The 18043-nt window shown below is 40.7% G+C and overlaps 1 protein-coding gene across 1 annotated transcript; it reads right to left on the bottom strand.

The window, feature by feature from the left end:
* Positions 1 to 9096: 9096 nt before the first annotated feature.
* LOC147642197 (uncharacterized) lies at positions 9097 to 11387 on the bottom strand. Its single transcript, XM_086803630.1, has 3 exons — positions 10995 to 11387; positions 10204 to 10478; positions 9097 to 10018 (listed from the first exon to the last, which is right to left on the bottom strand). Exons 1-3 carry the CDS (start codon positions 11191 to 11193, stop codon positions 9356 to 9358), a joined length of 1137 nt encoding a protein of 378 aa, XP_086659756.1. The 5' UTR covers positions 11194 to 11387; the 3' UTR covers positions 9097 to 9355.
* Between the last annotated feature and the right edge of the window lie 6656 nt (positions 11388 to 18043).

The raw sequence follows: 18043 nt of genomic DNA, 5'->3' as shown, positions 1-18043 counted from the left end.
TATAATACTAGAAAGAAATGAGGAAAATCATCAAATCACTGACTAGTCCAAATGCATAGAGATTAGGATTGAGATTGTGATGGTTTGTTTTCACAAGCACCCCTTCACTTCTATTAATATCTTAAAACCTCCTACTAACCCTCTTAAGTCTTTGGAGTGCTTTGATACTTATTCTGATATGGTGTTAGCCATAGGCTAAGGGTTTCCCCGGACTACCTACCATTATGGACTAATGACCGCAACTGCAAAAAATTAGCTGCCCTGCCACAACTGCAAGTTTGCATCGTTAGCGCCAATCGAATGGTAGGTAAAGGTCATTATTACTCAGTGGTGCCTTCTAGTATAAAAGGATGAGTCTTGAGCCTTGCAGAGGCTGGTTGTGCCAATTTTGTATCATTGCTCCTCTTTATATATATATATATATATATATATATGTTTTTGTCTTTTTCATTTTAAGCTTCATTGTACACGAGTCATCATGTTAGATTTATGAGTCTTTGATGTATGTGTCTGGTTGTTAGTTCCTGAGCAATTTACTTTGTAGTAGTGTGTGCTCCTTTTTTTGTTGTTGAGTGAGTAGGCAATCCGGTAGCTATTCTAGCAACCCGGTTGTTGTTTTGTTGTATGATTCAACATTGTGTTAGTCTGGTATATGTTGCATGCATAACCAGTGAACTTCAGTAGGTTGTCGAGGAAATAAGTGGTCAATTTCCCTGCTAACACTTTGAAAGTATCCCAAATTCTCTGACAAATCCTCAAAAGATGCAGATGCCCACATCCTAATGTTTGACACAACTTGGCGTGTCAATGTTCGTGGCCCAGTGGAAAAAAATCTCAAAAAGGTTGCTTTTATTTCCACACTTCACAAAAGTGAAGGTCTCTGGGTATCTCAATATGAGTATGCCCATTTCCCCACCTATGATTCCATCTGAGATGAATTCCTTCAACACTTCAAAGAGGACAAGACATCTGTGTATGTCTTGGATAAGCTCTCCAAAATGACCCAGAAGAAAATGACAGTGGATGATTATGCTGCAAAGTTCCACAAACTTCTCCACAAATTAAATGCAACTAATTAGCCTGTAGAAGAAATTCTAAATTCTTATTTCATGAAGGGCCTCAGCAAGCAAATCAAACGTTCTATGGCTAGAGTGGACCTGACTACCATTACCATAGAACAGCTGGTAGATTCAGCTCTCAGAGCAGTAGAGTGGGTATTAGTAGGTCCTATCAAAAGCAAGAAGAAATCCAAAAATACAAAGAAGTCCAAGCACTCCTCATCTGGATCTTTGGACGAAGAGAATGATTCCAATGATTCCACAACCACCACTGACGAATCAGAGGAGGAGGAGGAGGAGGAGGAGGAGGAGCACAAGACTAGGTCCAAGAGCAAGAAGGTAGGGAAAACAGCCAAAGAATTGGCTACATACATGGCTCAGTTGGCCACTGAAGGTGCGAAGCCTACCTCTACCGTTCGGTCAGATATCTAGTGTGAGAAGTGACGCAATCTAGGACATGGAGCTGAAGACTACGGCTTAAATGACCTTTGGTGTGCCATTTGTAAAACTTCCACACATGCAACTGAAGCATGCCGCTACAATGGCAGGAGAGCCCCTCTGCAACCAGTGATGCAACCTCAGGTAGTAGCTACAATTCAACTAGCCCAGCCAATCACCACACAAGACCATACAAGACCAATTTCACAGACCTTAGTCCACCAACGCGAAAATTTTTCGCCTAGAGATATGACTAATCCCCCAAGACCCATCCTTACATGCTTTTATTGCCACGGCCAAGGTCACCGGAAGTCGAAATGTGAAGTATGGAAAAAGCATAAAGAAGAATTAGAGGGAGCTCAGCCTTCCACATCCTTTCACCTGCAGAGTCAACGCGATGGAAATCCAAGCTCTGGATGAGAGAACAAAAAACCAGCCAACCATAAAAGCAGTCAAATAATCAGCCATGGCGGTGACCAGATCCATGCATTCCAAAACTCCAGAGGTGGCACAGAAACCAACCCCAGAAAAGAAGGGGAAGCCAAATGGAGTCACTTGTTGGCATGAACAACACAAAGTTCGGACGGAAGTCTCCGCTTGGGTGGAGGACAGCAGGCCAAAGAGGCACTACAGAGAAAATACTCAAAAAAACGCAGGCCAATCTGTCGGCCGGAATCCCAATACAATGTTTTGAAAATAAACTTGGAAGAAAAAGGCAAAATGCCCTTGCCCAGTGAAGATGCATTGGCCAATGTAGGGTACAGAGATACCATGAAGAAGGTGTGGAAGTACAAAAGCAGGAAGACTGCCCAAGTAGGCTCACAGAATCCACCCACAAGCCGTATGATCTGTGGGAAGATCTGAAGAAGCGACAGCCAATACATATGTTTGTGGAATAGTTACTCACACTTGTTCCAAGTTTTAGGGAGCAGTTGATCGGCAACCTGAAACCTCCGAAAGAGGAGATGCCATGCCAATAGCCACCAAAAGCTTTGAATCCAGAGAAAGAAGAAACTACATCAAAACCTGTTATATATAATGAAGTCATTACAATGATTCTGGTCAAGTTGGCCAAAGTGGATATAGCAAAAGTTCTGCTAGATGGCGGTTCTAGAGTCAATATCCTATCCAATACAACATGCCACATGCTCGAGTTGAGAACATGGGAACCCACACCATTGACTATCAAAATGGCAGATCAGCGCGGCGAGTGCAACCACTCGGATTAATCCGCGAGCTCATACTAGAGGTATCCGGATATAGTTTCTAGATTGCAATAGTAGTGCTCCGGATGGAAGATATCAAAGTGCTTATCCAATGTTACTCGGCAGACCGTGGCTTCGCCAAGCACAGATTAAGCAGGACTAGGACGCGGATATAATCACTATCTGCCATGGGAAGAAGAAGATCAAGATCTTTGTTTCCAGTAGGCAAAAAGTGGAAAAACCAGCCCAACCAGAAATAGCCGAAGGGATCAACATGCTAGAAGGTCTAGACTTCGATGAGGAAGAGGAATATCTCTAGCTTATTTAATTAGTCTCTTTAAAGTAGATGTAGTTCGGATCATGGACAGATGTATGATGAAATGCTAACATTCATTATCACTGGTCTGATGGACAATGATTTGACCAGGGATCAGCGGAAGCAGATTGCTCTCTGCAGAGCAGGCATTTCCAAGTCATCACCGGAAGGAAAATCCTCCAAGCAGGACTCTGGTGGCCCACAATACTTGGTGATGCCTACAATTGGGCCAAACAATGTGACGTTTGTCAATGTCTTGACCAACCAACAGATAGCGATAGAATGCCACATAATCCGGTACTCCCATTAGAACCATTCCAAAAATGGGGCCTCGACTTTGTTGGGTCATTCAAGCCCCCAGCCCGTTTTACTGATCATAAGTATATCCTAGTAGCCCCACAGATTACAGCACAAGTGGGTAGAAGCTCGTGCTCTCCGGGATAACACACCACAATCAACTACCAAATTTCTCTATGAGATGATCATCACTCGTTTAGTTGATTAGTGACCAAGGTAAACACTTTGTCAATGATGTCATCAAATAGCTAGTCACCCAACATCTCATCATCCATAAACGATCCACAGTGTACTATCCCCAAGCCAATGGTCAAGATGAATTCACCAACAAAATTCTCACAAAATTGGTCAATGAAAATCACGAACGACTAGGATGAAAAACTATATTTAGCTTCATGGGCTTTCCGCACAGCATACAAAATCTCTACCAGAATGACTCCATTCAAATTAGCATATGGCATAGAAGCAGTCATCCTAATGAAATTCCTAGTACACCAAGTCTCCGCATTGATATTTTAGAAAAATTAGGCCCAGAAGAATGATTAACTCCTTGCCTTGGATGAAGCATGCTTCCAAAGTTTTTTGGTCACTAAGGTCATCCAAAAAAGAAGGAAGAAATGGGTTGACCGTCACTCCAAGTTTTGAATATTCAAAGAAGAAGATCTAGTTCTCTTATTTCAGTCTCGAATGGGCCCCCATCCCAAAAAATTAAAGCTCTGGTGGACAGGACCGTTCTCGATTATCCAAAAATTCTATGATGGCACTTTTCTTCTCGGCACACTCAACAGTGAGCGGTTTTAGAAGCCAGTCAAGGGCTACCGCCTATCTGGATTATCCAAAAATTCTATGATGGCACTTTTCTTCTCGGCACACTCAACAGTGAGCGGTTTCAGAAGCCAGTCACAACGGCTACCGCCTACGGGGCCCTACCACGTGCCAATGCCACCGAATCCATTCATCAATGCGACAACCCCACTAATCTACTACCTAGGCGTCCATCACCTCAATAGCGTCACTCCTCTCTGAACAATCATGGAAGATTCACCTCAAGTGCTCACCGACATAATGCAATCCCATCAAGAATCGAGATTCACTCCACGCCAATGGTACATGGTAACTCTTTTTAAACCTCCACAGGATACAAGTAATATAACTGTCCTTGTTTGTTTGCATACAGCAACCCCTTCCATCACAAGCTATAAGCCCTCCCCTCCAACCATCATCTACATTCTCTCTTCCCGTCCATCTGCTCTACACAGAGTCATGAAGAATACCATCTATGTCCCCAAGAGCCACCTTCCCACCCTAGAAAATCTCACCCCCAAACCTACAACTAAAGTACCACCTGAAGGTACACCCACCCCTCTGAAGAACCCCACACTTCCCACATCACAGAGCCCATAGCTCCTTCTTCTGTTCTTCCCCCAAGCCACACTTACCATCACCCTAAAAAGAAATCCACCACATACAGAGGCCATCCACAACTTCGAAGCAATTTCTTTAATGAACAACAACCATCAAGGGACACCAAGCAGTATCCTTAAAACAAAGGGACAAGCCACTAGCAACCAAAAAGAAAACCATTTTTCTCACCACACTGGAGATCAAGGCATGAAGTACAAAAACTCACTTTTGGATACCCCGACAGTCAAAGTTCAAATGACAAAGATAGTTACCATGAAAGGAGATGGCAAAGAAACTAGAACCTACACGAGGAAGATACATTACCAACGACACCAGCAGAAAAGTACAAAGAAGATAGTATGGGTCTGAAGGTACCAACAGCACTACAATCTCCGAAGAGCAACAACACAAGAATGCTCATATTCAAGGATCATGGGCAACTCCTCTACCACCCATCGCTATACTCCTACCAAGTGTAGTGGGTATATCACTAGAAGAGGCAAAGCCATCCTCACCTCAACCCAAAGAAAGCATCCCCTCACCTACCAACACAAGAAGGCTGTAGCTATTGGAAGCACTGGAAGATTATTCCATGGCTCTCTAGAAGCAAAATGACCAGCTTGAAGATCGTTTGTTCACCATCATGATGTCCTCCAATGAACAACGGAGCAACAACCAGAAAGAAAGGGATGACATCCACCACTAGCCAAGCAGCATGGAAAGAATAAGTACTACCCCGGGATCTTTCTTCCGAATGTCCGCTTCCGCGGGAATCAATCCCCGGAATTCATCTCATGGAAGGTATCCTTCAATTTCCGCCTTCCGGATCTCAAAGTCCAAGATGCACCTACCATGACCATCACCAAAACTCACCTAGAGGATAAGAAGCAGTCAACATTCCAGAAATTGTCAACAATTTTGGGTTCAAGTCGTCAGATTGGGAATCCAACCCACTGGGCGTGCCAAGTGTTAGCCTCAGCTAAGGGCTGCGGCGGTGCGGCGGCGGCAGACTACCTACCGCCGTGGACTAATGACCGCAGCAGCAGCAGTCGGTTAGCCGCCTTGCCACAACTGCAAGTCTACACCGTTAGTGCACAGCCAGATGGTAGATAAAGGTCATTATTACTCAGCGGTGCCTCCTGCATGCCTTGCCGGTGCATCTTACCATCCAGAGGAAATTTCAATACTAACCGCCGATGCAGCAAGCAAGTAGTATAAAACAATGAGTCTTGAGCCTTGTAGAGCTTGTAGAGGCTAGCTGCCAATCTTGTATAATTGCTCCTCTTAATATATATAGATATATTTGCAACTGTTGTTTTCTTTTTCATTTTAAGCTTCATTGTACACGAGTCATCATGTTATATTTTTGAGTCGTTGATGTCTGTGTCCAGTTGTTAGTTCCGGAGTAATTTACTCTGTAGTAGTGTGTGCTCCTTTTTTTGCTGTTGAGTGAGTAGGCAATCCAGTAGTTGTTTTAGTAACCCGTAAGTTGTTTTGTTGGATGATTCAATGCTACGTTAGTCTGGTTTATGCTGCACGCATAACCAGTGAACTTCAGTAGGCTGCCGAGGAAATAAGCAGTCAATTTCTCCGCTAACATATGGTTTTGGACGTAGAAGCCTCATAATATTTTCAAGATACAAAAATAGGTACCAAGGCCTCCACTTATGTCCATACCTTAAAACCTCCTACTAACCCTCTTAAGTCTTTGGAGTGTTTTGATACTTATTCGGTTATGGTTTTGGAGAATGATGCCTTACAATATTTTCAAGATATAACAATAGGTGCCAAGGCCACCAAGGATGCAAGAAGAAGAAGACCCATACTTTAAAAAATTTGGCAACTCACTTTTCAACCCCAACTCCATGATTAAAGCACCTAAGAGGCTAGTGCTAATTGTGTACATGGATCCTCAGCCACTATAAACATTTGTTAAAAGGCCCAAAATCATAACTCTAGCAAATCCATATCCAATAGGAGGTCCGATGTGAGACCCGAAGGAGTTTGTTAATCTTGAAGCCCATAAGGATCTATGGCAAAGGGAACTTGAAAATCGGCTCTACTTACAAGATGTAAAATTATGTAAAATGCTTAAAATCTCTGCATTGTCACCGTCTCTACATTGTCACCATTTCGGTGTTGGGGAGCTTCATAACTAGGTAGAAAGTACATCGTGAGGAGACAAGATGAGGTGGGTACCATAAGGAGCTTGATCCACAATGATGAAGCCACCCAAAGACCTCACATTTCAATCAGATTGTGTTGCACTCTAGTAATTAGCAACACACTAACCCTCTACAATCCAAGTTGAATACATTCCCTCCCTCTTCACCCCATCCTCCTTAAATTTCAAAGTTAGTTCTACATGCTGTACAATCCTCAACAAAACTACAAGATAATGATAACATTATTGAGCTAAGTAAGCCCTTGACCACCCAACCCTACCCTATGGAACTACCTATACAATTATTGAAAGCCTTGGTATCCTATGGCTCAAAGGATGGGTAGAGGTGACAAACACAATCAAAAGAGGGATTATGGTTCTCTACCATTGAGTCCACTATTAATTGTTGTCCTAGATTAACTAAAAATGAATTTCAATTTGATAACATCTATGTTAATTGTTGTCTACCATTGAGTCCACTATTAATTGTTGTCCACTATTAATTGTTGTCCACTATTAACTAAAAACAAATTTCAATTTGATAACATCTATGTTAATTGTTGTCTACCATTGAGTCCACTATTAATTGTTGTCCTAGATTGACTTTGAGTAGTATCAATTTGACTACATTCATGTTCCATATTCTAAAGACCTCACAAATGAAGACATGTTGGCACTTAACTTCACTACCGATCAAAGAAGACAAAGAGACCAAACAAGACAAAGAGTATAAGCAAGATTTCCAAGACCAAACTCAAATGATATCTTAGAAATGTATCTAATACCTCTTTTACATACCATCCGCCACATTTCTCTTCTCTCATCCACAAGCTAATACATGTAATTAATATTTTTCTACTAGCATTCACATTCTTACTCCACCTCTTCCCACTTCATCTATCCTTCCTTCTTTTGATATTCTTCTAGCAGTGTTTCTCCTCTCATCCTCATCTTGAGCCTAATAATACATGCTTAGGGACATAGGGGTTTGACCAAGAAAGATTCATGCAACTCTGACAATCCCCTTGTTTCATAAAGATAGATACAAGGCATTCCTCACAAGATCCACAAACTTCTAGTTAATGAGTAGCAAAAAAGAGTGCATGAAACTCTTGTGCTCAGCCTCAATATAAGGCTAATCTTGAAGCAAATAATATGATCCTACTTTAAGGTGCAATGCTTACATGGCCACAAAATCATAGCTTTTGAAGACATGTTTAACACATCTTTATGAATTCCCTACTACCATTTTTGTAAGACTAGAAGGTGCCTATTAACATGACATAACTTTTTAAGTTGGTTGAAAATGAGATGCTACTTGCGAGACTTTAGCTGGTCTAAGGGACTAGATCGCCTATACATAGGGGGTTTGTGAACCAACGTGGTTCACATGGCTACTACATTTTTTGTAAAGTGGCACAACTTGAGTAAGAAAGGAGAAATCCTTGCCAGATATGAGATCGGTCCAAGGGACTATAGCGATTATTATAGGAAGGGGGTATGTTAACCACCAAGTTTGACATGGCTTCTCTACATTTTGTGAATTGTAGGAAATACCTTGTAAAAAACATCTTAACTTGTTCTATGTGCATAATGATAATCCATTATGGGAAGTTAGACTTATAAGGTTACATCATGAAAAAGTTGGATACACTATGTGAAAGCATAGGAAGGAAGGTTTAGCTGTCTTTGGTTACTTACTTTTGGGGCGCCAGGTGAAGAGTGAATGCTACTTGTACATATAAGCCAATTGTCATCTTAATAGAAGATTACAATACTAATTGGTACAATAGAGTTAAGTCACAACCTTCATGTTTGTTTGTGGTCAAATCGATGCTCTTGTATGTAGTAAAGCAAGCTCTATTAAGTTGTAAAGCTCTTGCAATTCCCTAGTTTCCATCTGTTTCTAGTATTTATTCCTCATGAAAATGCAACCCATATAGCCATATGCTCTGCTGTCCTGCATAAATGCAATGTTAGGCATGTTTAAGGAGAAAGTTATGAAGACCTTGTGATGCTAATGCAAATACTACTGTAATAGCTCGTTGCTTAGCTTGGTTTACATTTAATACAAGCAAATTTCCTTAAATCCCATGCGGCAGTCCAAGCTTGGCTATACTAAGTCAAAATCTTGGTTTTGTCACATGAAGCCTGTAACCAGCTCGCAACATGTGGCTTTTTTGGCTGAGATAATCCATTGCTCTGTTCACAAGATTAAAGAAACATATGTGGTATTGGGATGCCAAGCTGGTAAGTGATAAATACATACTGACATCCATGTGCTGACATCACGTTGAATGATTCTCAGGGAGAATTTACACAGTCTTAAGTTCTGTAATGTGGTATAAATAGTTTGCTGGCTATGATAAAAGTTCATGGAGTGTTAATCCCTTCATTGTAGCTAAGCTAGCTAAGCTAAGGGAGTGCGTGCTAACCGCTCCGCGAAATGGGCTTGCGCCAACACCGTTCAACTCTATGCATAGAAGCTCGACGAATCATGGAGAAAAGCTGGTTGATCCCAAAGGGGCAAAACGAAGTTGCCTTGTGGGCTGCAAACAAGATGCCCCAAGCAGTCCGGTGTGAGAAATTGCATGGACTCTGGACCAGGCTGATCGAGAAAGAATGTGTTTCCATCTCCCAGCGTACACGGTTGGCCATTATTTCTAGGGCTATCAGAGGGTTTTGTAACGGGAGTAAACAATGAGCTCAAGAATTCATCAGCCCAATTTGCTCCACTATTAAAGCTTTTGCTTACCCTGAGTGGTGTCAAGGGCTGCCTTTGCATGAAGGAGGAGGTGTTGATTTTTGCAGATTCTGAAGGTTTTACTAGGTGTTCCATTGCTATTTGGTCAGGTGATGTGTGACTTGATTGGAGGTGATTGTTAGGAGAGATTGAATTAAATGTAGGAGTTGAGGTAGGTGTGGTGTTTTGGGACTTTGAATCTTCTTCACTGAAATCCTCCCCTCCAAAACTATCATGGTTGGCATGGGCATTGAAGGTGGCAAGTGACTTATCTGAGGTTGGGCCACCTGAGCTTGGCCTTTCTCCAATGATGGATGCTTGCATTTTTGGTATAGTGCAATGAGCAGTACTGGTTTTTCTTTTGAAAATCTTGCATATGGCCCAACACATATCCTGTATAAGAAAACACAATAGTTTGTTAGCAATGAGCATAATCGCCGCCACCACACGAGGTTGACTTGTGGTTAGTAGCCATTTCCCTGGATGCGCATAATATCCAAGTGCATAAAGTTCCATAATCGAATACCCTCATCCCAACACAACCATCACCAAAGGAAAAAGCTAGGAAAAGGGCTTACTGCGTGGCTGCAATTTGGGGGACTGGGCAATCTGAATTCATGCATCATCCACTCAGTTTTGCTGCCTTTGGAAGCTCTGCCAAGGTAGAAGACAAGGGACTTCTTGAGACCAATACATTGAGAGGAGCTTGCAGAGTAGACCTGCCTATCGGTCCCAGTTGCTTTCCAGAAGCCCGACACAGTGAGCCTGTTGGGCCTTGTGCTGTTTCTGTACTTTCTATCCCTTGGACAGAAAAAATACCACTCCCTCTGGCCCTCTCCTAGCCTAGCCATCTCTGCAACAATAGGAAGGAAAATTTTACTTAATGTACGAAACAAGGACCAAAAAATCTAATCCAATATAGCATCATAACATCAAATTTACGGAGGAAATGCAACATGAAGACCTATCCCAACCCTGGATTATCAGATGACAACAGTGTGTAGATAACCATTTGAGTTAATAATCGCATACCCACAACACCTTAGTGTTTGAGTTAATGATTACATATCCCAGAACTATCATACAACTTAATGTTCAGATTGAGTTAATAATTGCATACCCACAACATCACCAGCATACCCTAATATATGAAAAACACAATTACCATTTAGGGTACCATCATATTCACCTTAACAGAGGCGGGCGTTTTAAAAACAAACCTTTCGATTAATACATATAATTCTAAAGAGAGCCCGGAGGACCTTTGCACAGGGCAGGCACACATGAATGATTTTCCAGAGACCCAAAATGAAGGATGAGGAAAATTAAGCTCCGAGGAGCTTAGGATAGGAGATAAATGAATGCTTACTAGGGAGGTCCCATGGATCGCATTTGTAGATGTCGAGGTCCGTGATGAGGTATTGAAAGGGAAGGGGGCGTGCGTCGACCCGCTTGCGAAGGTAGAAGCTCAACAGCTCTTCTTCGGTGGGATGGAAACGGAATCCAGGGAGCTCCATCTCCTCCTCGTCCTCCTCTTCACTAACACGGCAGCAAGGAGGCCTCTCCATGCCCTTATACCTTCTGTGTGTGTCTCTCTCTCTCTCTGTCTGTCTCTGTCTCTCTCTCTCTCTCTCTCTCTCAAGCTCTTACTACTACAGATTGAAGCAAGCCAGGCTCAATCAAAGCCCTTCCACGGGAGCCCGCTGCTCTCTCTCTCTCTCTCGCTAGAAACGTACTAGAACAGGGTTTAGGGATACATTGCCCCCTTGACCCTTAAATAGATGAGTATTTTCTGCCTCCTTGCCTTTGGTCAATAGGATTTTACCTTCCTTTTACTAGAAATTCCTATTTTGCTTTCTTTGTTTGGTAGATAATAAATCTCACATATGGCTGGATCGTATATGTTTTCAAGCTCACCCACTCTTCCATGGCCCTCTTTTCCTGGTTTCACATGTGGCTGGATCGTATATGTTTTCAAGCTCACCCACTCTTCCATGGCCCTCTTTTCCTGGGTTGAACCCATTCTCTCTTTCGGGCCCTTCGAGTTTACATTGAAATCTTTCAGATTGCACTAGACGTCAGCAAAGGACTTTTTATTTACTAACATATTCATAATATGTAAAGGCATGTTAATTGCAAAAGTGATGGTCTCCATAAGTTCAAAAGAGTGATTTATCAGCTCAAATTTCCATCAAGGTGTACTAATATGAAACCTGTGACAATGCCACAAAAATAATCCACTTTTGAAAATTTCACACAACAATGACAAAGACACAATGCGTTCCTGAACTTCACAAGGTAACGCTTGACAACTAGCTTGCATTCCTTGTGATAGACAATCTTTTCCAGCTGCAAAATCTCCTCAAGCTCATCCACTTCTAGTGGATCCTAAATGACTGGTTCACTGGGCTCTGGTCTTACATACTTGCGAAGGAGACTCACATGAAAAGCATTGTGTATGTGCCAATGACTAGGCAGTGCCAACCTAAAAGCCACTTCATCGATCACTGGAAAAGGCCCATTGTACCTAGTTGCAGCTTAGGGTATGCACTCTCTTTGCAAGTCTTGCTTTCTCGAATTTCAACAATACCCAATCATTCTCTTTAACATCAAATTGCCTTCTATGCTTCATGTTTAGAGACAATAGTATGATAATTCAAACTATCTCTCTTACAAATTGACCATAAGAGATCAAATTGACCTTGAGAGATTAAAAAATAATATTTCAAAGAAAGAGACTAGAGTAGATGTGGATGTTTGATTCTTAAACTTGGTCTTTTTTTATGGTGAAGAGTTTCTATTTCTTGACAATATTTGAAAATCTTTGGGTCTTATGGAGGATAAGACTCCCTCTACCATCATGTATATAAAAGTTTAGTTGAACATTGACTATGACCTTTCAAAATGCTTAGAGTACGTGTCCTATAATTTTAGACATTGTGTAGATTCCCTCTCTACACTTCAATCATGTAGAGCCTTTCTATAATCAAGTCTTAGATGACAAACTTAATAGAAAGAAGAACAAAACTAGTCCAAGACTTGATATCAGCACCTCCTCTAATGAGCCAACTATCACCAACAAGTAACAAGTCATCATTGAGAAAGGTGAAGACCTAAATTTGTACCTCACACTTCTCATCACATCATCAATAAAATATTTTCTCAAAAAACCATGATGATTTGTATAGGTAGCATTGCCTAACAAGATGCAAAGGCAAAATAGGTTCTTTTGGGAGAGACAGGGCACCTCGAGGTTACTCTATTTTTAAAAAAAATTATAGCACATACATGTAAGCATGTATTTTAAATACCTATATTTATTAATTTTTACATTTTTTAACGCAATTGTTCAATGAGGGCCATGCCTTCATCATGAAAGAAATCCGTGTATCTAGATGGGCATGTAAATGCGAAGCATGCCATGATATAACCACATAGGTTTGGCTAGGTCCACGGTCATAGTCGGTGCCACCATTTGCATAGACTCCGGATAAACTGAAAATTACCACAGAGTTACCTCACCTTCCACAACCATCCAAGCTAATCTTGGTCAGGCCCCTGCCAATGTCAAGACACAAGGTGTCCAAAGTAAAGTATGCCTACTACATTTGTGAACCGTTATGAGATAACAATTCTATTCTAGTGTAGCATGTTGCCTATTTAGTAGTGTGTGCCAAATCTAATCCAAGCTGGCTTTAAGCCATCTATCCCTCTAGTTCACCTTCATGTGTGAACACGAAGATGCCAAATTCCCAAGCTGCTCAATCATGGCTACTCCTCATAATGGGGGCCATGCAAACATGAGCTAGCTAGTGCCTAGACAATATAATATAAGGGTGGAGGGTGGAGCACTGATGATATCCGACATTAAGTTGGTCTTGAATAGTGGGTGGTTACAGATTATTCACCATAGTAGTAAGAATTTAAGAGAGAAATAAAGCGAAGTGCAAAAAATAAATGCAAAAGATAAAATTTTCCTTATTTCATTCAAAGCGAGGGAAGAAATTTGATGCCTCGCCTTAAGTCAAAAAACATACCACAAGTCTAAGTCACACAAGGTCAGCGGCACAAGTGATAATGAAGCAGATAGCACTTCAATTGAGTTATAGATGGAGTGAAGAATCTAGCTTTCAACTTTCAAACACCATAGAGAACTGAGGACACAAACATGAAATTTATAGACTATTCACCATAGTAGTAAGAATTTAAGAGAAATAGAGTAGAAAAGTGAAAAAATAAATGTAAAAGAGAAATTATTCCTTATTTATTACTCAAAGTGCTGGAAAGAAATTTGATCCCTTGCCTTGAATTTAAAAAAAACATGTCATAAGTCTAATTCACACAAGGTCGACAGGCAAGATGGATATCAAAATATATGGCCCGAGTGATAATGAGACAATAGCACTTCAATTGAGTTATAGATGGAGTGAAGAATCTAGATTTCAGCTTTCAAGCACCATAGAGAACTAAGGCCAAAAACATTGAAACCAAAGAATTTTAGGATTTTGAAACTCTATGCAGGAACCACATCTTAAGCTCTTATGAAAAGGGTAAGATTTTTGGGATTTGGACACTTAAAAAATCTTAATAAAGTGATATGGTAGACTTATTCCTTATAGTAATTCCAAAAATGATATTAACAAAAATGTAAACCTGCTATGGGCTCATAATTTTAGCATCTTCTTGAGGGACTAGGCTCCATGTTCTATTCATTTTGTTACATATATGAGTTTCAAAAGAGATGAAGGATATGGTTTCCCATTGCCCATTTATTACTGTCAGGAACTTGCCACACAAAAGAGAATCAAAGTACCCAAATTGCACACAATAATCACGAATAAATATTCAACTCCAAACAAATAATAGATTCAAACATATTAAACATAGACATGGAAATAAACATGGAAGATAAACCATAGACTTGAAAACTTGAAAACTCTGCGTAAAATAAACATCACCATCAATCAACAAGGATTGGGTTAAATCTCCCCCTCATGCGTGCTGGCTCCTTGCACGACATGAGTATTTAATCATGTATTCCCAAAAATAGCCCTTGAGCCAATCATGAAGCTTTTGCCAAAAATAGGGCTCTTTTACAAAAATAATCAATCCTTCTAGAGGATGTTCACACACATCTAGTGTGTACCAAAAACAATAGTGAACCTCTAGTTCACACGCACTACACCCGTGCACATCGGGGTGCATAAATATTCGAGTACAAATAAATGGCACATGGCCAACCAAAAATAATGAAGTATAACCCATAAATGTCGAGGCGATGTAAACGCCCATGCACATGACAAAACCCGCACGACACCTCGTTCGGTGACCCTTGCACACTCATGCCTGTGCAACACCTTGTTCGGTGACCCTCGCACAAGTACGACGCCTCATTTGGCATCCTCGTACTCATCACCTATACTCAACAAGTCAACATGTTAGGTGAGGCAATCAAACACCAATATCAACAACACTAGCATACACATGGCATCACCCAATCAAAGCATACATAGCATAGACCCACAAAGCATATGCTAATCGCACTTACAATTTAGTATTTAATATGACATCACTCACGATACTAATTGCAAGCATGGCACAATGGTCGGATGGGCATCCCCAATAGACCATAGAGGGCCAATAATGTAACATCCCTCTTGCTCGGGTTAGCATTTGACCTCAGTTGCGTGTTTGATAGGAGTGTATTAAGTCAAGGCATGTGCGAAAAAACCGCTCAGGCATCCAACAAGCATCTTCTCTCGGATGGTTCTTGAAGGTCAAAAGATATATGTTATAAACATTACTAGTTCTTGTAATAGTCTGTTCATGGTCAATAATTTCATCAGGTATTAATTGCTCTTCATCATCAACTAGTTCTTGTAATAGTCTGTTCATGGTCAATAATTTCATCAGGTATTAATTGCTCTTCATCATCAACTAGCTCTAGAGGTTCTTCATAAACAGGATGAGTAGGGATTGGTCCTTTAAAGGGTCTCAATAGACTAATATGAAAAGAGTTATGAATCTTCCAATGGGATGGAAGATCTAGTCTATAAGCCATGTCATTGATTTTGTCTACTATCTTGAAAGGACCGTAGAATCTAGGTGCTAGTTTGACAACGGGATTCTTTTCCACACTCTTAAGTCTCCTCTTTTCTATCCTCAAAAGTACATGGTCTCCTTTTTCAAAAATCATGGGTTTCCTTTTCTTATTGGCCTGCTTTACATACTTTTCCTGAGCCTTCCTAATAGTCTCTTTAACTTGGTCATGAATAGAGCTAAAGTCTCTAGTAAATTCATCAGCAGCTTCTATAGTGTGGGAAAGACGAGTCATCGGAGTGGGAAGGGTCTTTCCATACACTATCTCAAACGGTGCCTTTTTAGTGGGGCGGTAGAGTGAGGAGTGTTATTGTAGGCAAATTGGAGAATATGTAAATACTTATCCCATTGCCTAGGCTGCGATGAAACATAGGTTCTAAGAAGGTCTAGGATAGTGCTATTGGTCACTTCAGTCTGGCCATTGGATTCAAGGTGAAAAGCAATAGAGAAATCTAATTTTGTGCCTAAATTATCAACAATGTTCTCCAAAAATCGCTACAAAATTTAGAATCTCTATCTGACACAATGACTTTAGGCAAACCATGATGCACAAATATATGCTTTAAAATAAATGAGCAGCTTGATAAGTAGTCAATTTCTTTTTACATGTAATGAGATGAGCTTGTTTGCTAAATCTATCAACTACTGTCCAAATCATGTCATTCTGATTAGCAGTAAGCAAAAAACCAGTTATAAAGTCCATTGAAATCTGTTCCCATGGTTCATTGGGAATTGGGAGTGGCATAAGTAATCCTTGAGTTTTCCCCTTATAGCTTTTAATCTTCTGGCAAGTAATGCATTCGGCCACAAACTTGGCTATATCTTTCTTCATAGATGTCCAATAAAAGTCTCGGGCAATGGTCTATAAAGTAGATGATACCCCTCTATGCCCTGCATATGGGGGTTGGTGCAACTCTTCCATAACAGACTGTCTAAAAGGTCTCGTGCTGCATAACTGAAAGAAGAGATATCCATCATGATAAGAGTAATCTGAGTGGGGAGTCCACCCATTATCTCTCATTTTGGTTCAAGTGTCTGAAAAGTCTAAGTCTTGGTCATAAGAGTCTTTCATAGCATCGAAAGTCGAGCTATCTACAACTGTGATGTGATGAACACTAGGCCGTCGACTAAGGGCATCAACAACGACTACATTCTCTTTTCCAGACTGATAGAGAATAGTAGGCTGGAAACTTTGAATAAAAGCAGTCTATTTAATGTGTCTGTCAGATATCAAAGGCTGGGTGAGTAGGTGCCTGATACTCTGCTGGTCTGTTTTAATGATGAATTCTGATCCCATCAAATAGTGTTTCCAAATCTTTCGGGCATGGACTACAGCAGTCAATTCTTTGTCATAAATGTTGTACTTGCACTCGGGGGGTCTAAGTTTCCTACTCTCAAATGCTATGGGGTGATCATCTTGCATTAATACTGCCCCTATGCTTGTACCACTAGCATCAGTCACAACAATAAAGAAAGGTCTAGCAAAGTCTGGTAATTGCAGAACTGGCGCTTTAGTGAGTGCTTCTTTTAAAGCATTAAAAGATTTTTCCTCCTTATCAATCCACACATACTTGTTTGTTTTCTTTAAAAGAAAAGTGAGATAATGAGAAATGTAAGCAAAATTCTTTACAAAATGTCTATAGTAACTGCACAAACCAAGAAATGAGCGGAGTTCATGAATATCTTTGGGTCTCGGCCACAAGTCACTATAGTCTCTATCTTTTTGGGGTCCACACAAACACCATCAGCAGAAACAATGTGACCAAGGTATTCAATCTCTGTCTGAAAGAAAGAGCTCTTCTCAAGATTGAGATATAACTCATTCTCTTTTAAGAGATTAAACACTATCTCCAAATGTTTCTCATGCTCAACAATACTATCACTGAATACAAGAATATCATCGAAGAAAACTACCACAAAGTTCTGATATTTGAGGAAGATGCAGTTCATCATATGGTTAAAAGTAGCCGGAGCATTAGTGAGTCCAAAGGGCATCACTAAGAACTCATAATGACCCGTCTGTGTCCTAAAAGCAGTCTTGTATATATCTTCCTCTACCATCCTCACTTGGTGGTATCTAGATTTCAGGTCTATTTTACTGAATACCTTTGCTCCTCGCAATCTATCTAGAAGATCATCAACTCGAGGAATAGAATATCTGTTTTTTATTGTGATTTTCTTCAGGTCTCTATAGTCAATGCATAGACAGTAAGTTCTATTCTTCTTTTTGACTAGAAGAACTGGAGCTCCGTAGGGTGAACTACTAGGCCTGATCAGTTTCCTCTCTAAAAGGTCTTCTATCTGTCTCTAAATTTCTTT

Source organism: Cibotium barometz, chromosome 1, assembly GCF_041138505.1.
Source record: "Cibotium barometz isolate CiBa-2024 chromosome 1, ASM4113850v1, whole genome shotgun sequence".
Taxonomy (NCBI): domain Eukaryota; kingdom Viridiplantae; phylum Streptophyta; class Polypodiopsida; order Cyatheales; family Cibotiaceae; genus Cibotium; species Cibotium barometz.
Note: the sequence above shows the minus strand (reverse complement) of the source record. Positions and strands in the feature narration are given on the sequence as shown.